This window comes from Notothenia rossii (assembly GCF_949606895.1).
Source record: "Notothenia rossii genome assembly, chromosome: 3".
Lineage (NCBI taxonomy): Eukaryota > Metazoa > Chordata > Actinopteri > Perciformes > Nototheniidae > Notothenia > Notothenia rossii.
Window position 1 is genome coordinate 37,801,365 of NC_136901.1, and position 21,925 is coordinate 37,823,289.

General features: G+C 40.6%; 1 protein-coding gene across 1 annotated transcript in view; it reads right to left on the reverse strand.

Moving 5' to 3' along the window:
- Positions 1 to 21,925, reverse strand: part of LOC307033393 (diacylglycerol kinase delta) — an 89,484-nt gene that overhangs the window by 12,714 nt on the left and 54,845 nt on the right. Inside the window, exons 12-26 of the mRNA XM_079671844.1 lie at positions 20,401 to 20,509; positions 19,229 to 19,368; positions 17,951 to 18,038; positions 16,337 to 16,428; positions 14,492 to 14,591; positions 13,835 to 13,900; positions 11,493 to 11,664; positions 10,919 to 11,017; positions 9,714 to 9,798; positions 9,526 to 9,633; positions 8,571 to 8,667; positions 8,375 to 8,482; positions 6,381 to 6,494; positions 5,979 to 6,113; positions 1,883 to 2,046 (exon numbers count right to left, since the gene is read on the reverse strand). Coding sequence (XP_079527970.1) covers positions 1,883 to 2,046; positions 5,979 to 6,113; positions 6,381 to 6,494; positions 8,375 to 8,482; positions 8,571 to 8,667; positions 9,526 to 9,633; positions 9,714 to 9,798; positions 10,919 to 11,017; positions 11,493 to 11,664; positions 13,835 to 13,900; positions 14,492 to 14,591; positions 16,337 to 16,428; positions 17,951 to 18,038; positions 19,229 to 19,368; positions 20,401 to 20,509 — 1,677 coding nt within the window. The remainder of the gene's footprint in view (positions 1 to 1,882; positions 2,047 to 5,978; positions 6,114 to 6,380; positions 6,495 to 8,374; positions 8,483 to 8,570; positions 8,668 to 9,525; positions 9,634 to 9,713; positions 9,799 to 10,918; positions 11,018 to 11,492; positions 11,665 to 13,834; positions 13,901 to 14,491; positions 14,592 to 16,336; positions 16,429 to 17,950; positions 18,039 to 19,228; positions 19,369 to 20,400; positions 20,510 to 21,925) is intronic.

Sequence of the window (21,925 nt, forward strand, 5' to 3'; positions counted from 1 at the left end):
GTCAATAGAATATGGGATACAAGAACAGAATATGAAATTAAATAATGTATATTAAGAAACAATTACATAAGAGAGAGCTCCTAGATGATGTTTGTAAATCTAAAACGTAGTAAGATTCTGACGAAAACTTTCAGATGAATTGAAGATATCTCAGTTTTTTATTTCAGAACATTCGCTTAGCTTTAGAATGACCCACTAGTTCAAGTATTCGTCGTCATCTGCGCTCCAAATATCTCCTTTTTTAGTTCAAATCGCTGTTTCTTTATTGAAACTTGAGACCAATATGATTCTTCTGGAGTTGGCAGTATGGGAATAGCTCTCATTTTATTGTGCACTTAAATCCTCCATTTCTAATCTCTTATGAATCCCCTTTATGACCATAGTCGTCACATGTTAAGACCTCAGAGGGACACTGAAGAGCGAAGAAGAGAAATAAAATGTCTCATCAGTGCAGAAGAGACACATGTAGCCGATAAATGAGATTATTGAAATGGGCTGAAGAAATCCCAAAGTGTAGAGCAAGCAGCGTTTCCGCCAGGGGGGCGTCTCGCCGTCATTTGATGCCCTTATTCAGCTCGGGACGCCCTGAACTCGAGCCGAGGGCGCCCACAAAAATTATAATTCGAGAGAAGATCGAGTTTTAATCGCTTGAAATGAGGAAAAGGAAAAAGGACATCCCCCAAAGGAGACTGGTGGGATTCTTTTCGCCGCCAGCAAAGCGTGTTCCTGTGACGGAAAGTGTACTGCCGGCGAACAGAGGGGGGGGGGGGGGGGGCTAGCTATAGTCAGGGTTCATACACTTTTTCACCAATGACTTTTCCATGACCTTTACCGAATTTTCCATGACCAAAGAAATAACTCTTTCTCAGCGGGTACCACTGAAAATTGTTTATTTTAACGTGGAACAGGAAAATAAGGTCTGCATATGAAACATGTTGTTCCTATCTAAAACAAATCCAATAGTAGGCTTACTAGCTTCTACACGCTAAAGCCACTAAAATCTCTCACCAGCAAAACACCTCGTCAGTTAAAAGCCATTTTACGTTTCATTACGATACGATACAGTATGTATTATCGTTATAGTATTACTATTTCGATAATTAGATAAAATATAAATTATATTTGATGCAACTTTAGTTACATTTCCATGACTTTTCCAAAACTTTGGGAAAAATATTGTTTTCCATAACTTTTCCAGGACCTGGAATTAGCATTTTGAATTTCCATGACTTTTCCAGGTTTTTCAATGACCGTAAGAACCCTGGATAGTATCTATAAGGGACGTGAAACGACGTGACGTCACACCCTCGCTCTCGGGGTGGACGCCCTCTCAGCCCTGGTCTGGCGGGAACACTGAGAGCAACACTTCCAGCTTCTCCGCTTTAATCCAGTAAACCTAACATTTAAAACAATTGCTATTGGCATTAACATTCATTGAAACTCTTCTACTGTACTTCTCCTTCCTACCTGCACAGATGTTTCAGTATAAAAAGCCTTCCAGTTGTTCAAAATCATAATCCTGCCCCCCCTTCCCCCTTCCATTTGTAGTTGCTGTACTCCAAATGCCCTACAGTAGAAGTGTGTTGTCTCAAGTCAACTCAACATGTTAGCATATACCAACAATCTTATTTTGGCGGGAAAACAGAGATTTTAAAATCCCAAATCATGAGTTAAATGTGGATTTGAACATTGAATACTGCTTTCTATTCCTCCAGGTTGTGACTGTGTAACTCCCTCTCTGGTATGTCAGCATGTGAAGGACACTGTTCAGGAACTAGTATGTGACGACCACTTTCATTCTTGAGAGGATAATACATGTTTTGGATCTCTCTGTCTGTACACACAAACTGACAGATAGACAACAGAGTTGACTTCTCCTCACTTGTTGATGAGTGTGTCGGCCACGATGCCGAGCTGCTGCACCTGAGCGCACTCCTCCTCCGTCAGGTACTCCATGGACTGCTGGGAGTTGAGGCGGGGTCTGCTGTCTCGGTAGCTGTCAATCTTCCTCTTGTCCTCCCACGACTTCAGCGTGCTCTCGAACGCCTGGCGGTACAACAAAAAGTAGTTTAGCGACTTTGATGACTCCTTTTCAAACACGGAGAGAAACACAACAATCTCTGAAAGACAGAGGTGGGAAGTAGAGGAGTACAAATACTTTGTTACTGTACTTAAGTACATTCTCCTGGTATCACTACTTTACTCCACTACTACTTTCTACTTCTTACATGTTGAACTCAAATACCTGTACTTTCTACTTCTCACATGTTGAACACAAATACCTGTACTTTCTACTTCTTACATGTTGAACACAAATACCTGTACTTTCTACTTCTTACATGTTGAACACAAATACCTGTACTTTCTACTTCTCACATGTTGAACACAAATACCTGTACTTTCTACTTCTTACATGTTGAACACAAATACCTGTACTTTCTACTTCTCACATGTTGAACACAAATACCTGTACTTTCTACTTCTTACATTTTGAACACAAATACCTGTACTTTCTACTTCTTACATTTTGAACACAAATACCTGTACTTTCTACTTCTTACATGTTGAACACAAATACCTGTACTTTCTACTTCTTACATTTTGAACACAAATACCTGTACTTTCTACTTCTTACATGTTGAACACAAATACCTGTACTTTCTACTTCTCACATGTTGAACACAAATACCTGTACTTTCTACTTCTTACATTTTGAACACAAATACCTGTACTTTCTACTTCTTACATTTTGAACAAAAATACCTGTACTTTCTACTTCTTACATGTTGAACTCAAATACCTGTACTTTCTACTTCTTACATGTTGAACTCAAATACCTGTACTTTCTACTTCTTACATTTTGAACTCAAATACCTGTACTTTCTACTTCTTACATGTTGAACTCAAATACCTGTACTTTCTACTTCTTACATGTTGAACTCAAATACCTGTACTTTCTACTTCTTACATGTTGAACACAAATACCTGTACTTTCTACTTCTTACATTTTGAACTCAAATACCTGTACTTTCTACTTCTTACATGTTGAACACAAATACCTGTACTTTCTACTTCTTACATGTTGAACACAAATACCTGTACTTTCTACTTCTTACATTTTGAACACAAATACCTGTACTTTCTACTTCTTACATGTTGAACTCAAATACCTGTACTTTCTACTTCTCACATGTTGAACTCAAATACCTGTACTTTCTACTTCTCTCATTTTCCAAACAGGCTGGTTCCTTTAGTTTGAATGTGTGTTTGGTGGCGTGATCATTATTATTTAGAGAGTCATTGCGTGCCTATTGATTTGAACACGATCCGTGTATCCATCATTTCCTGGTCTTCTCTAAAGAAGAGGGACCAATGAAAACGTTGTCATGTTGCCATTGGTCACCATGGAAACATTCATTAGCTAACAATGACATTATTGTTCTATTAATATAAAGGGAGGTCAGGTACTCTTTAAAACAGCTGCTGGTTATGGGTACTTTTTACTGCAGGACATTTCAAAGCCCACACTTCTTCTTCTGAAGTTTAGTCAGTACTTCTACTTTTACCAGAGTATTTTTTAAACACGAGTATGTGTACTTCTACTTGAGTAAAGGGTGTGTGTTCTTTTGCCGTCTCTGCTGAAAGACGGCACTTGAATTCAAGAGCCACCTGGCAGCTGCTCCTTCATGTATTGTGTCGGGGAAAACCTAAATTGGAAACTCAAGGAGACTCAAAAAGAGGTAGAAGATGTTCCAGTAAACACAGGTGCATTTGACCAGGGAGGGACTTTTAATTGAGCTGCCCAAACTCACACTTCAGTATGCCTTTTTTAGTCATGTATTCTGTTCCTGCTGTGTTGATTTATTTATTTAATTTCATTATCTTTGCTTTTTAGGCCTGTTTTGAAATGCCTTTTTAATAATGTATTTATGCTGTATTTGTTCTTAAATGTCTTTTGCTTTTAATCTGTAAAGCACTTTGAATTGCCACGTGCTGAAAAGTGCTATATAAATAAAATGTCCTTGCCTCACAGGGAAACAACTAGATTTCTAGCTGTACATCTGAAGAAACTGTCCATATAGGCAAAGGTTAGGGTTAGGGGGCTAACCCTAACCCTAACCCTTGTCTATATGGACCTGCTAGTCAAAAAGTCATCACTTAAGGTCCTTTCAGTATTTCTACGACTCATAGGGATGCATACCGGTATCCGGTATTACTGAAATACCGGTTACTGGTGGCTACGGTAACGAAATCAGATCCGGTTTCGATATAAAAAAAAAAAAAAAATGGTTTCAAAAAAAAAAATATTATAACAATTATTTTAAAAGTGAGTCCGTGGCCCGTGATGGCGGGTGTTATAAATTAGATTGCATAATCGTTTTTCTTCATATTTGATGTATTTTTCATTGTTTGTTCAATACTAGAAAGGTAAAAGTCCCACAAATGAACTGTGATGGGATTTGTTTTCTCTCACCAGTGAAGGCAAATGTTGATTTTAAAGATGAGATTTGTTTGTTTGTGCAATGCCGAGATCTCATGACCTTTTTATTCTATTATTTATTTGTTCTCTAGTCGAATCTCAGGTTTGACATGAATTATAACGGTGCTATAGCGGTCTGTTTGCATTGACAAGATGTGCTATTCACGCGGCACACCTGATGGCGGGTGTTAGAAAAGATATTCCATAATCGGTTCTCTTCATATTTTTAATGTATTTTTCATTGTTTGTTCAGTAGCCTACTAAAAGGTCCAAGAAGTCCCACAATTGAATTTAATATTAATTTGACATGTTAACTATATCGTAAAGCGCTTCATGGGAGTAATTGTGGGATGATATATTTTCAAAGTATCGGTATCGTAAAAAAGTCAACGATATCCATCCCTACTTAAGCATGAGCATAAATAGTGACGTTTGACTTTCTGTTTGATAGGAGCGTCTTCCTACCTAAGGTTAGTTTACGGGCACAACCTCACAACATATAGGAAGTTAATTTAGCCTCCTTTAAACGTTCCAGCAGGGGCAACGCTCACACGAAACACAACCGTCACCATTGCATTGAATAAAAGCCACATTCAGGAGGATAAAAAAAACCCAGCGAGGAAAATCTCTCCTCCCTCTCTGCAGTACTTAAGGAGGGAAACCATGGAAACAAACAGCCCAAAAGTGCCTCGGCTCAAGAGAGCGCTCAAACAGATTGAGCGGCGAGAAGAGAGAACAAACACAGCGGGTACGAGTTTGATTTAAGAAATCCCAAAATAGAAAAAGAGTCAACAACAAAGGGCAGAGAGCAGAAGCTGAGAGTGGATGTTCCCGCTGCAATAACGAAGAAAGGACGAGGACTACAAGCCGATACTTTCATTTCCCATAAGCATATAGTAGACATGCACATTAGAGCGGCACTGACTGACAAGGAAGTAACTATTCTGATCATTTCTTTAATCATTAAGAGTCATTTTTCATGCACAAACGGCAGAAAATGCAGTTTTTCAGCCTCTCAAATATGGACATTTCCTTCTTTTCTGTTTTTTTTTCACATTAAAACTGACTATATTTAGGTTTTAGTGAAAAACTTCAAGATTTTAAGACACAACGTAAGAATTTGAGAAGCCTGGCTGTACAAAAATTCACTATTTTCTGTCATTTTATAAACCAAATGATAATAACTAATAAACATTTGTTTTAGCTGCAGCCCTAATGCACACACACATCAGTGCACTGTAGAAACACAGAGTCATTTTCATCGTTTTTAGCCTCTCAAATATGGAGATAATTTATTTTCTATGTTTTTCTAATCACATTAAAGTGAATATCTGAAGGTCATTGGTAAATTGGTAACACAACACATTCATTAAGACATCAGATTGGATTTTTGTAAATGTTTCACCATCAATAATGAAAATGATCTGCAGCCCTTTAGCAAACGCTAATTCAGTAGCACCAAAAAACACCCACAATTAATATTTGAGTGGGACTTTACTCTGTCTCTGGTGAGCATCTGAGCGCGGTTCTTGTGGGAGATCTCCACGATGCCGGGCGGCTGGATCCACGCCTCCCCGTCCACCTGCACCGGGACGCCCTCCTCCCCCAGGATGGTGATCTTCACCTGGCGGCACTGAGGAGAGCAAGCAGGAAAAAAGCAGCCGTCAGATCAGACTTCCTGTCCATTGTTCACTTTGAGTGTTTCAAAGGTGGCCATGTGACTGAATGGGAAAAGGTGTATGTTTATGTCAAAAAAAACAGAAGTAAATATATTTGTTGTGGAATTAAATCTACCAAACCTTACTCGAAGTTTCCAAGAATTAAATTGCTCTCATTTCATATTGTAGTTATTTTTGAATGCAATGTATAATGTCTCTGATAACAAAGGTGAGTCCGTTACCTGTGCGATGCGGTGGTGCTGCAGGTTGATGACTCTGGACATGGCCATCTGCATGGAGCCAAACACCGCCACCACCTCCAGCTTCTTATCATCAAACGACGGAGCTCCGAAGTTCTGGACAAAAGGAACGAGTACAATATTTTAAAGGTCCCCTATTATACTGTTTTTCATCAATATATTATAGGTCTCAGATATATACAGAACCTATCTCTGATTGGCTGAAACACCAAACAGATCATTGCAGCATTACCCATAATCCCCTCTGTTTCAGCCCTGTTTCCAAAGTGCTGATTCTCTGTCTGTTACTTCAGATGAAAATAAGGAGCCCCTAAAGAACACATGGTGCTCTCGGAGGAGATTCAGGTGATAAGGTGGGGGAGGTTACCTTGGTTGCTGATTGGCTAATGGTTACACAAGCCAAAACATCGTTATGACATCATAAAGTGGCAAAAATCTGATCAGCTCATTTTCAGACAGGTTTTTATAGAAATGGATCAGGATGAAAAGAGAGAGAATCTTTGTTCCTGAAACTTTCAGAGTCTCTTTCCACAGAGGGGACACATGTTGATGTAGAAGAGACATGAAGAAGAGGGGACACATGTAGGTGTAGAAGAGACATGAAGAAGAGGGGACACATGTTGATGTAGAAGAGACATGGAGAAGAGGGGACACATGTTGATGTAGAAGAGACATGAAGAAGAGGGGACACATGGTGATGTAGAAGAGACACGAAAAAGAGGGGACACATGTTGATGTAGAAGAGACATGGAGAAGAGGGGACACATGTTGATGTAGAAGAGACATGAAGAATAGGGGACACATGTTGATGTAGAAGAGACATGGAGAAGAGGGGACACATGTTGATGTAGAAGAGACATGAAGAAGAGGGGACACATGTTGATGTAGAAGAGACATGAAGAAGAGGGGACACATGTTGATGTAGAAGAGACATGGAGAAGAGGGGACACATGTTGATGTAGAAGAGACATGAAGAAGAGGGGACACATGTTGATGTAGAAGAGACATGGAGAAGAGGGGACACATGTTGATGTAGAAGAGACATGGAGAAGAGGGGACACATGTTGATGTAGAAGAGACATGAAGAAGAGGGGACACATGTTGATGTAGAAGAGACATGGAGAAGAGGGGACACATGTTGATGTAGAAGAGACATGAAGAAGAGGGGACACATGGTGATGTAGAAGAGACACGAAGAAGAGGGGACACATGTTGATGTAGAAGAGACATGGAGAAGAGGGGACACATGTTGATGTAGAAGAGACATGAAGAATAGGGGACACATGTTGATGTAGAAGAGACATGGAGAAGAGGGGACACATGTTGATGTAGAAGAGACATGAAGAAGAGGGGACAAATGTTGATGTAGAAGAGACATGAAGAAGAGGGGACACATGTTGATGTAGAAGAGACATGGAGAAGAGGGGACACATGTTGATGTAGAAGAGACATGAAGAAGAGGGGACACATGTTGATGTAGAAGAGACATGGAGAAGAGGGGACACATGTTGATGTAGAAGAGACATGGAGAAGAGGGGACACATGTTGATGTAGAAGAGACATGAAGAAGAGGGGACACATGTTGATGTAGAAGAGACATGGAGAAGAGGGGACACATGTTGATGTAGAAGAGACAGGAAGAAGAGGGGACACATGTTGATATAGAAGAGACATGGAGAAGAGGGGACACATGTTGATGTAGAAGAGACATGGAGAAGAGGGGACACATGTTGATGTAGAAGAGACATGGAGAAGAGGGGACACATGTTGATGTAGAAGAGACATGGAGAAGAGGGGACACATGTTGATGTAGAAGAGACATGGAGAAGAGGGGACACATGTTGATGTAGAAGAGACATGGAGAAGAGGGGACACATGTTGATGTAGAAGAGACATGGAGAAGAGGGGACCTTTAAATCTGCACTTTGCATTCAACACAGTCCCTTATGAGGTGTCACTTCCTGCTCTCCACTCACATTGTCCTCCTTGGTGCCGCCCCAGAAGTTGATGCCTCCTGCGTAGCTGGGGATGTTGAGAACAGCCAAGCCCTGAAGACTGGGCAGAGACATGGGGACGCCGTCACACTGAAGAGACAGAGAGAGGGGGGGTCAAACAGGAAGGAAAAACACAAGAAAAACACCCCAAATATTCCCCTTTCTCCGCGTGTCGGACCTCCAGCTGGACCCTCTGCTCCAGGTTCTTGTACGTCTTCTGGACCAGCTCTTTGGTCCCCAGGACTCCGTACCACATCATGTTTTTAGTGCGACTGCTGCAGGGCGAGACAGGAGGAATTCACGATTAAAATTACAATACACAATTTCATTTTGGCATAGACACCAACATTTGTATTTTTGAATATATACAAAAATACAAATGTTGGTGTCAAATGCTATGACAAGCTATTGCTATTAAGACAAACATATTTAATGTTTTTAGTTTTGGTGTGAACATTTTATACCTGGATATAATCTATATCCATTATATAAATGTAATTCTTGATCTAAAAGGAATCTCCTTGTAGATCAAGAATGACATTTTTAACTATCTGTGACTGTGTCATTGATTTTAATATCATATGGAAAATAGCCTTGTTTTGCTGAATGACATTTTCAAGGGGTGTAAACTGTACAATGAAATGCATAATAATAATAATAATAACTTGGATTTATATAGTGCCTTTCAAAATACCCAAGGTCGCTTTACAAGGAAGTACAGGAGTATAAACAAACATAACAAACATAACAAACCAAAAGGCAGTCAGACGAACAGTTCAGACAGACAAAACAACAAATCAATTTGGGGCCAAAGTCCTTGGCAGACCGATGGGACTTGAGGGCCCTTTTGAAGGCGTCAAGTGTGGGGATGTCGTGGATCTCCGCAGGGAACAAATGCGTTATAGTGTTATTAGTTTTTCAGTGGGCACATGCTAAAATGAAAAATATTTGAATTCACTCTGATGAAACTGACTTTCGTTTGAATTTTGTTGCTGTTTTGAAAATATGAAATGTCCCTGACCCATATGCAGACGGCTTGATGCTGTGTGTGTGTGACCGTGTGTCATGTGTGACCCGTTTTATTGAGAATGTGAATGAATAAAACTGTTTTTGACGTCTCCGTGCGTCCTTACCTGCATTTCTTAGGGTGCTCGTCCCTCTTGTTGTTGAACTCCAGGGAAATCTTGGCGTCCAGGCCGATGCCGAAGTAGTTGTTCATCACACACTTCTCTGAGCATTGTCTGCAGCAACGGAACAAATGTGGTTTAATAAAGAGTGAACATAATTGAATTGAGTTTGTGAAGGAAACAGAGAGACTCACACAGTGTCCTCGCTGAAGGTGACCGTGTGGATGCTCTCTGGTTTCTCCAGGACGATGGGGGAGGTGGGACTTAAACTCCCTGGACCTGGAGGGAGGAACAATCGGTCATTTCCATAATAAAAGTCAGAAGATAGTGAGGAGTTTCCATGTCAAATTGGAATTCTGAGTGTTTCTTTCAGGCAATGCAACTTTATTTATCTAGCACAGCGGTGTCAAACTCAAGGCCCGGGGGCCAAATCCGGCCCGCGACTTCATTTTATGTGGCCCGCAAGAGCTTGCAAAGAATATAATACGTTTATTATACGGTTACATACCACTTTACAGAAGCAGGTTGCCCACAAACTACATGTCCCACAATGCATCTTGTTTGCGCACTGAAGAGACTTGCAATTACTTGCCCTGGACTTCTGCTTTCAAACGTAGTTAGTTGTTACCCTATCCGATAATAATCCAATTCAGAGGCAATAATGTAATACATTATTTTATATTATATATTTATATATGTATATCTATATAGTTACAACCGGCCCTTTGAGTGCAACCATAATGCTAATGTGGCCGGCGATGAAATTGAGAGATGTGAATAGTTCAATTAAAAGTAGCGGCAACAAGAAAAGTCTTCAGCCTGGATTGCAAAGTAGTCAGAGTTCTGGTACTTTGTTCCAGATATTTGACAACACCCCAAACCAAATGCTCTCATTCCTCAACCCTTAGTCTTCCTGTGAAATGATTCACAAAATAACTTCAACAAAAACAGAGTTGTCTTCAAGCCTTTCTGACAAAATGCCCTCATGTTGATTCCCCAAAATGTACAGTAGTGCATTTTCGTGTGTGTCCCTTCATCTCATATCCCCGCTGAGTTGAAACCAAAGAGACACTTACTTCGCCTTTGCACAATCTGCATTTTCATTTACGGACATCAAACACTGGGATATTCTTCCAGTTGAATTGAAACTGTCACCTGAACTGACTTCAACTCTCTTATGGTGCAAATACATTGATATTAAGAACCAGTCATGCCAACATTAAATACACTGTAATCTGAGTTTTTCTATTTGAACTGTACTCTATTGTGTGATAGAGATGATGCAATGTCTGTTGATTGTACCTGCCTGAATCTGGCATAATTCATCTCCTCTCTTTTCTGAGGTTAATGTATTTCTATGCATGGTCCTTGCTTAAATAAAAGCATAATAAACACTCACGTGGCTCTGCGTCCTTCAGCTCCTCGCTGTTCTCTCTTTTGATGGAGGACGAGGAGGTAATCCTCTGGACCTGCGTGTGCCGGTTCTGCTCGTCCACAACTGAAACAACCACGTCATTTGATTATTTATTTAAGTTTTTTATTGTGATGCTGTGAGCTATTTATCGTGTAAATTGGAATGATCCACATTTCTGCTCCAGGGTGTTTCTGGGTGCTTTCTTCCTGTTTGTTCCTGCCTGCGTCATTAATACGGTTGTTGATTGATTGAGTGAACTTCATATTCATCTCTCCAGACATTTGTTGATTGGGTTTTTTCACCAGCATACAATTCTATCAGAGCATGTATCAAAAGTAGGTAAACAAATCTTCACTCTATAGAGAAATAGGTAGAGTAACAATGTAAATACTGCTTAACACCAGAACTACATCTCACACAGACAGAAGACAAACAAATAAACAAACAAATAAATACATTCGGGACCCCTCCAAAATGCAAAAGTTTTATCAGGAATGATTCGGAACTTTATCCTCTTAACACATTTTAAAAAAGGGCCCCAAAGAGGCGTTTCTCGTACCTTTCTCGGCCTGCTCGATGATCTGCCTCAGGGCTTTCTTCAGGCTGTTGGCCCGGAGCATCAGCTGCTCTTTGGACCGGTACGTCTTCCCCTCCGAACCCGACTCCCCCCCGCTCTCCATCGGGCTCGAGTCCCCGCTCTCCTGGATCGGCACCGAACCTGCTGGCACCACCTGGAGTTCACAGGAAACATCCTCTAGCTGTTACAATACATGTTTACTGTTATTGTGCTCCAAACATCTGGAACAAACTACCAGAAACCTAGAGGTCCTCTGAACATGTGTATTTCCACTTGGATATTTTCCACATGTATATATATTGTTTATATTCTTAAACTTTTTACATTTTGAATGCTATTTTATTTCTGAAATACTGTTTATTTCTTGTGTCTTATTTTCTACCTACCTACCTACAGTACCTACAGTACCTACCTACCTACAGTACCTACCTACCTACAGTACCTACAGTACCTACCTACCTACCTACAGTACCTACCTGCCTGCCTGCCTGCCTGCCTGCCTGCCTACCTACCTACCTACCTACCTACCTACCTACCTTCCTTCCTACCTACCTACCTACCTACCTACCGTACCTACAGTACCTTCCTTCCTACCTACCTACCTACCTACCTACCTACCTACCTACCTACCTACCTTCCTTCCTACCTTCCTACCTACCTACCTACCGTACCTACCTACCTACCTACCTACCTACCGTACCTACCTTCCTACCTACGTACCTACAGTACCTTCCTTCCTACCTTCCTTCCTACCTACCTACCTACCTACCTACCTACGTACCTACCTACCGTACCTACCTACCTACCGTACCTACCTACAGTACCTTCCTACCTTCCTACCTACCTACGTACCTACAGTACCTACCCTCCTACCTACCTACAGTACCTACCTACCTACCTACCTACCTACCTACCTACCTACCTACCTACCGTACCTATATACCTACCTATCTATGTACTGTACGTACCTGCCTACCTACCTACCTACCTACCTACCTACCTTTAATCATGTATTTTGCCTTTTAACGTTTATTTTTTCACCTTTGTTTTTTAATAACTGTTTTTAAATGCTATTATCTTAATTTCTTTCATTTTTGTAAAGCACTTTGCTTTGTGTTGAAAGGTGCTATATAAATAAACTTGCCTTGCCTTGGGTAAAAGAATATCTATAAAATACATCCCGGCATTTTCCTGTAGGATCGTTTTTTTGTTCAATTCCCGATTTTAAGGGCGGTGGGAAGCATGCAGCATCTGCATATCACCACGAAGCAGCAGAAAGTGCTCTATCGTTCATACATCTCTACTCGTCCTGTTCCATATTCCTCAAATATAATAAAACAAAGCACTATTTCTGGAAGCGATGATTTGATTCTGTAAACTGAACGTCACAGACCAACAACATCAGCACTGAGAAAAAAGTATTCAACGTAAATGCTAAAGTGATATCAGTTTTTCCAGTTGTGTTGAATTCCCCGGTGTGTTTCTAAAGATTTGAATAGCAGTGAGAAGCCTTCATATCATCACTGAGCAGCAGGACATGTCACCTCATTCATAAATCTCTACTATTCCTCCTTTCTTACTCATCAAATGTAAAGTGCTGCTTGGTGCAAAGCTCTAAATTCACTGCTGTTACTTGTTTATTGAAAAGGAGGCAGAGGGATGTGTTATATCTTCAAGAGCACCAGCAGCAATGTGCGAATGAAGGACTCAAACGAGACACAAAAAGCACGGTTCAGTTTTTTTTTATAGCTCCTATGAGGACTCTAGCACTCTCCTGTAAAAGCTCAGGTTGAAGGGGGGGGGGGGGGGGGTTAAAAGCTCGCTGGTGTTTCAGCTGAGGAGGAACATTTTCAACCCTCTCTACATTCAGGATGTCAGAAATATAGTCGGCTCTGACGTAGAAGAAGATATCTGGAAGCTATATTTAGTGGCTTATTGAGCCTCACATAAAAGGACCAATGAGGTTTAACTGTTATGAAAACTCATTTCTAACAACGTATGAAAAGGTTATTATGTGTAATGGATTCCAGACATAGAAAAACATGTGCTATCAAATACATCGTTTGAAGTAAAAGCTCAAACAAAACGTATTTTTCCACTTGTAAATATGGACAATTCTTAAAAACAAAAATCATGCATTACGTTTTAGATCAGTCAAACTTCCATTACCAGTTTAATCTTAAAGAAGCATGTTCTGTGTGATACTTTTTGTCCTTTTCTCAGGCTGTTTGGCTGCACAACACACACACAACACACTGATATGAAGTTTGACACTTTCTTATACTGATGCTGAGACTACTTCAAATGACAGGTGTTGTTGTTACCTGAGCCTCCGCCTCCTCACTTAAGGCCTTGACGAGGGAATCGAGCTTCTCATTCAGCAACGAGCACTGAGACAGAAAGAGACACACAGTTATTTTACTGTAACTACAATGCTCACTTCAAAAACATACGATACGACTGCTAATGGAGAGACAGAGAAACCACAATGATCAATAATCATTGTTGTCGGGCTTCATTGCAGGCCAAGGGATGACATTTGACTGAACTGATGGATTAATGCGCCCACTCCAATTCAAATAAATGAACATATTGTTGACCAAGACATGGCAGAAGACCGAGTATCACCTTTTTATGTGTGGAGTATTTCCCCCAATATATATACACTATTAAAAAACGGTAACATTTTGAAATTAAAAATGGTACTAAAATCCGTCATATCCACAAAAACACCCCAAAAAGAGGCTATTTTTGATTATTTGAAATAGTGTTTAGCTTGCCAGTCTTAATACCCATGTAAAGTAGAATTCTAATAATGTGGAGAACGAGTGAAAATCTAAATAATATGAAAAGGAAAAGTGACATTTAACCATCAGCATGACTCTTTCTATTCTACTTTCTGTTACAAACACACACCTACACGGCCAACTCCTTAAAGCTACCGTTATACAAGCTCTTACATAACGAACGATCACACACACCTTCTTTGCCATGGCGTCTGCCTCCTCCTTGTTCTCCGTCGCTCTCTCGTACGCCTTCCCCACCTCCGCCACAAAATCATTCACCGTCCCACACAGAAACCTGAGGGTCAACATGATGACATGTTTCAAATGCAACAACATCCGCAGGGTAGCATGTTTCAAATTCAGTGACTCACGGTGCAGTCAGTGTTTGAAACACACACACACACTCTCTCTCGTTTCATTATTGCCTACCTGCCTCCACACACTCTCTATTCACTCACAGCTGTTTCATCGCCGCGGTGTGACTCAGCTTCTTTAAATTCACTCATGCTTTGTTCATTTTGAAAATCCTGGATCCTGTTCATTGCTGCAGAAATCCATTGACCTAAATTATGAATCATGTCCTCATTCTTCTTATTTACAGGTGCTTGATTGCACACTTGATTGTGTCAACTAGCTCAAGGTGGTTTTTGAAGGCATGCCCTTGGACTTTGTTTGCTGATTATTGTGCAAAGGTCTATTCGACAGGAGCTAAATTAATCATTTGCGGTTGTTTAAGAGCTGCATGTGGCAGAATAATGTTAGAAAATGACACTTCAAAAAAAAAAAAAAAAAAAAAAATGCACTATTTATTTTGGGTGTCAACTTATATTTGTGTCGACTGAAAACATGTACATATTGACTTTAACCCAATATTTATACCCTAAAATGTGTTTAAAATGACAACAACGCTTTGTTCTCCTTATCTCACTTCCTTGTTTTTATTACTTCCGCCAAAAAGGTTTTATATACTTGGTTTAGCGTTTGTTGATCAGCTGGATTACAAAAAAAAGGTTTGGCCTGGTATTTTTGAAACTTAGTAAAAGGTTGAATAACCCCAAACATTTTGGAGCAGATCTGAAAAGTGTGACCCGGTTGTGTCAGGAACATGTAAGAAAACGATTAAGTGAACTATGCCAATTTATCTTGGGTGTTAAAATAGAATTATTTCCTCGGATAACATTTACATTTTGATTTTAACCTACTTATTCTACCCTTAAATGTGCAGAAGGGTGAAGCACTTTGGAACAGAACTTCCTTCTAGTTGTCAAAAGTGACCCAGTAACATATCATAGTTAGCGGTAAAAGCGAACCATTAGACCCTGACAGCAGGCCTCGCTTCACTAAATGTGCCTTTAGTGTCTTTGCTGGCAGGAAGACAACACATTTATTACAGTAAACTACATAACAACAGCCAGTATACATCACATAAGCAGCAACGAGTGAGCAATCAACTCGTGAAATTTAAATCTTCCATTGTAAGATTTCCAAAATATACATGTCAAAGCAGGGAATAGACAACACCTGTTTTTACGGTAGAATAAAATGTGCTTGGAGTGCATTGTGAAGTACACACACACACACACACACACACACACACACACACACACACACACACACACACACACACACACACACACACACACACACACACACACACACACACACACACACACACACACACACACACACACACACACACACACACACACACACACACACACACACACACACACACACACACACAGGAAAGTGCTCTGTAATGGCCGCTGGACGCTTCCCAGAGGAACACTAATGCACTGAGGACGACCCCTAAATACTGATTCATGCGTCTCTCTCACTTACAGCCGGACAGCACTTACTGTCCCCTCCGTGTGTGTGTGTGTCCTCAGGGAGCAACAGAATCAATACTCATTGTCCAGACACTCACTTGTCCCGTTCTGTCTCTTCTCTATCCCCCCCTCTAACCCTAACCCACCATCTTTACTCCCATCTCCTCCCTGCTACTTTTCCCCAGTTTCTGAATGCATTCGTTTCACGTACTTGGCGGAGGAAATGACGTCGCTGTGTTTGTCCGAGTCCAGGATCTTGGCGAGGTGGGAGGCCACGGAGTCTGCATACTGAGTGATGTGGACCTGAGAGGGCGAGCGAGAGAGAGAGAGAGAGAGAGACGGCAGACTTAGAGAGATGTGTCTTTGCTTTGTTTCTTTCATTCTTTTAGCATTTGATACTTGCGGTTATTATCCTTGACGCTTTGGCATTATTGGTCACCTGACATTCACTTAAGAATATTGAATTGAATTGAGAGAGGGTGGCGGTTTGTTCCTGGGATGATTTGAGACAGTAACGGCCCGTCCACACTATAGCTTCAAAAAAAGCTTGCCGGCGGGCGTGTCTGAAACTCGACCAACAACCAATCACATGAATCTCCCGCCCCGGACACACAAGCAGCGGTTTGATTGGCTAGAGCTTGTACTGGCATATGATTTGATTGGCTGACGCTTCCACCGAAAGCTTCAGAAGCTGCAAAAGTTGAACATTGCTCAACTTTTGCAGCCTGAAACGCCAGGAAAGCTCCGCTCTGCTACCCACAATTCAGTTCGGCGAAAAGCGAGGCAACGTGACGTCACCCCTTTCAAAGTGAATGGGCAGACGCGCTGGAAACCGTTTTTGAAGCTGTCGAAGCTGTAGTGTGGACGGGCCGTAACACCTAAAGTAGGGAAGACTCTTTTAAAGTAGGTTTTGACATTTTCATCAGCATTACTTTTGGTCGCACATTGGCCATGTGACTGGATATCAATCTCCGTCCTTTTACTTCACTTTTGACCACTTTGAGTAACCCTGAAGTCCAGCAAACTGTCCTTCAAACTAATGCAGCACTTTCTACATTTTCAAGATGTTTTGAAAGCCGTCTGCTTTAGATCAACCCAAATCATATCGTCCTTCAGTTTAGTGCTGACAACTATGGTACATTTCATCTGCCTAGTGTACCCTTAACACCTGAGGTCTGGAAATGTGATATTAATACACAGAACAGCACTTTTTCATAAAAATAACAGATCTGAAGAGTGATAGTATTTCTTAGAATATCTACAAACACATTTTAATGGTAGGTATTGTTTCTGTTGTGGTGCAGAAACCTTAATTTGTCTGGTTTACCATGCCTGAATCAGTCATTTGAAAACGTCAAATAAAGACAGAATAGTCTACGTACTGACAGCACATTTGGTCCACTTGTACACAACGCATTCAGCCAAAAAATACCTTTTAACTAATTGACAAATGACTGATGAGATCCTTTAAACTGGAAGAACACTCCATTTTCCCTCAATCACTCACTAAGGCAATGAATGAATTAGTGGATAAAAACTGGCTATGAAAGTGCATTATCATGCTGTAATAAAAGCATGCCGTTAAACCACCAGAAAGAGAGGTTTGAAGCAGCTTAGAATCAAAATACAGAGCAGCTCTCAGTCAGTTTCTAACCCCCCCCCCCCCCCTCTGCTTTAGGGCTGATTGCCTCGGCTGCCAGCTGCCAGGTTCAATTGATCCTCAGTGGATGTTTTCCAAATCTTTTTTTGGAGCTGTGGAGATCTGGCAGCTAATTTATGGACACCATCTGTCAAAAAGGCAGACAGCTTCCCGAAAGTAATTTACCTGCAGAGGAGAATCGAGGCTGTCGTCTTCCTTCACCGTCGGGGTGCGTTTGGTGGTGGTGGGCACCTCGTACGTCATCACACTCCATCTGAACACAAACACACACCTGTGTCAATGTCACGCGACAGAATATACACTTGTTTAAAATCGGATTATCAGATTGAGATAGGAGGAGAGGACACTGTGGGTGTTTCTCAATGTCGAGGAAGGCTGCTCCAGAGCCAAGCATACTACGTCATCGAGTGCCGTGGAATTCTACCGAGGCCGGCGCCCTTCGTAGCGAGAAATTTCGAGGCTGCACATGTGTAGACTCCGCGGTCTTAAAATCCCCACGATGCTTTGCGCACGGACCAATTTCCAAATCTTTGACGGAAATCGCGCTCCATTTAAGGCGGGGCCTCGCATATGACGCACACCTGTTAGCCTGTTCCACCATTCTTTGTTTTCCGACGCTAGGAAGGATTCTTGGCTCGCTTCTGAAGCAAGTGACTCGGAAGACATGTGCTACCTAGCAAGCATCCTCGACATTGAGAAACACCCAGGGAATAAAAAAAAATGCAGCCTGTGATTGTACCGCAGATAAAACAGCAGACCAACAAAAATCTATCTCTAGTTCAAAGACGTTTTCAACATGTTGAACACAGATAGGACGTGTTTTCACCCTATTTGAGTGATATGCTTTTAATTTGTTGCTTGAAAATGATTTTGCTTACAAGTTAGAGGAACATGTCAGGAAAGCTTTAACAAATTTGCAAAAAACGGTGCTATAAATGTTGCCAAACGCTTCTGAAAATGTCCCGTGACAGTGCAAAATGTTTTGATAAATGGCGTTAGACTGCTTACAAAAACCGTGCTTAAAATTGTGCTAAACTATTCTAAATAAACAGTGCTAAGAATAAAGCTAGACAGTGCTAATAATGGTGCTAAACTTCACTGCAACTAGTGCTAAACGGTGCTAAAAAGTGTGCTAGATTGTATTAAATTGTGCTAAAAATGGTGATGAACAGTGTTAAAAGAAATGGTGATAAATTGTGCTAATGATGGTGCTAAACTAAACTATAACTAGTGCTAAACTTTACTGAAACTATTGCTAAACTTTACTGAAACTAGTGCTAAACTTTATTGAAACTAGTGCTAAACTTTACTGAAACTAGTGCTAAACTTTACTGAAACTAGTGCTAAACTTTACTGAAACTAGTGCTAAACGGTGCTTAATTGTGCTAAATAGTGCTAAAAACGGGGCTATACGGTTGTTTTCTTTTCCCACTCAGGTCTCACCGGTCCAGCATCTTGGTGGTGGCTCTCTCCAGCTTCTCCAGGATCTGCAGCAGCTGGGCGTCGTCGTCGCAGAGCCCCCCCCAGCCCAGCACGCGGGCCAGGTCGTTCCCCGTGCCCAGCGGCAGCACGCCCAGCTGGCACTGCAACCGAGAACAACATGTCATCAGAAAACTAACGGATCTTTTCCACTCTCATCTTAAAGCTGAACTGAGTGCTGCGGACTGTGAACGTACTGTAGGAGAAAGTCAGGTCGAATCTTGAATACAAGTGAAAAACATCACACTCGGTACCCCTTAACATTAACAAATGTGTTTCTTTAATCAAATATGACCTTCAATTATTCAAACCTTTTTGACACGGCACTTGTGTTTGCAAATTAAAAACCATGTTATCCGTCATGGCACTTTATTAAGTCAGATTAAATCCATGACATTATTTAATTAGATGAGGTAATCAGTGTGGTAGTGAGGCATAACCTACCTCACTTTCTCTTCACTCCTGTCCTTTCCATCTATTTTTTAAATACCACCTTATTTATAAAAACATACGAAGGGCTGGGCCGCTCATTAGAGGTATATTGCCTCATAAGTTAAGTTATAAGTTGGAAAAGTCAATCCCATGTAGGTAAATTATTCTTGATTAGAAGAAAACAGCTCACAGCTCTCCAGAGGCTTCATTTATGTTGTTAGAAGCTCATTTGTTATAACAGAAGCTTCAGAGTGATTATAATAAGAGGGAATATGAGGGCTGTATTTCAAGCTTGTTCGGTAAATAAGTTATCGTGCTTTTTTCACATCAACTTAGATTTGTTCGACTGAATTGATTTGAAAATTGGGCTTTTTAACACATGAATACTACTGTGTAATATATTTAAACATATATATTTAAGAAGTACAATATAAGACAAGCAGAAGTTTATTATAGTTAAATCATTATATATTTTTTTGTGTGAGGGCCGACTCAAAATGGTCAGCGGGCCGTAGTTTGGACACCCGTGATCTACAGCAACATATTACAAAATGTGTCGTACTTTAGTTCTAATAGAGATTTTTATCATCAACATTATAGGTAGCTTGCTGCTTTCTCTTTCCTTCAGTGTTTTCGACAATTACCTGACTATTATATCACCCCCCCCCCCTCTTCCTCCTCCTCCTCCTCCTTTCTGCACTCACCTGTTTATGGAGGTTGAGTTTATCGAGCTCTGAGAGCACCCAGCCCACGCTGCCGTCTCCTCCGCACACCAGGATACGAAACGTCACAAACTTCTGGAAAAGGCGAAGGCTGAGGGGAGGAAGAGGAGGACGAAGAGCACACAGTGTTAAGAGGTACATGTCAGGAAAAGGCAGCACAATTACAGCATGCATTAAACCAGTCGTGACGGACTACAAACTCCCACGAGTGAAAAAATACTTTTCAGCTGCATATGAGCTTATTTTTCCGTCGGTTAGTTTTGTACATTACTGATGCCAAAACATCCCCTTTCGGAAAGTGCCATTAAAAGTTACTTCTTTTTCCGGGGGCAGTTTAAAAATCAAACTCAGATCAGATCATTTTTTATGGCATAAGACAACTTACAAGTGTTCTTATTCCAACACCATTTTCAAGAGGTTTTAGTGAACACGGCTTCATTTTACAAATACTTAGTTACTATCTTTCTGGTATCAGTACTTTACTCCACTACTTATTTTTCTGATGACTTTTTACTTTGACCTCTTACATTTTGAACACAAATACCTGTACTTTCTACTTCTTACATGTTGAACACAAATACCTGTACTTTCTACTTCTTACATGTTGAACTCAAATACCTGAACTTTCTACTTCTTACATGTTGAACACAAATACCTGTACTTTCTACTTCTTACATGTTGAACACAAATACCTGTACTTTCTACTTCTTACATGTTGAACCCAAATACTTGTACTTTCTACTTCTTACATGTTGAACACAAATACCTGTACTTTCTACTTCTTACATGTTGAACTCAAATACCTGTACTTTCTACTTCTCACATGTTGAACTCAAATACCTGTACTTTCTACTTCTTACATGTTGAACTCAAATACCTGTACTTTCTACTTCTTACATGTTGAACACAAATACCTGAACTTTCTACTTCTTACATGTTGAACTCAAATACCTGTACTTTCTACTTCTCACATGTTGAACTCAAATACCTGTACTTTCTGCTTCTTACATGTTGAACTCAAATACCTGTACTTTCTACTTCTCACATTTTCCAAACAGGCTGGTTCCTTTAGTCTGAATGTGTGTTTGGTGGCGTGATCATTATTATTTAGAGTCATTGCGTGCCTATTGGTTTGAACACGATCCGTGTATCCATCATTTCCTGGTCTTCTCTAAAGAAGAGGGATCATTGAAAACGTTGTCATGTTGCCGTTGGTCACCATGGAAACATTCATTAGCTAACAATGACATTATTGTTTTATTAATATAAAGGGAGGTCAGGTACTCTTTAAAACAGCTGTTAGTTATGGGTACTTTTTACTCGAAGCCCAAACTTCTTTACTTTTACTTGAGTGAAGAAGTATAGTCAGTACTTCTACTTTTACCAGAGTACTTTTAAACACAAGTATCTGTACTTCTACTTGAGTAAAGGATGTGTGACAATTTGTGAATACACCTTTGATGACTACAGACTCGCACTACTGGAGCTTCAACGACGAAAACAATTA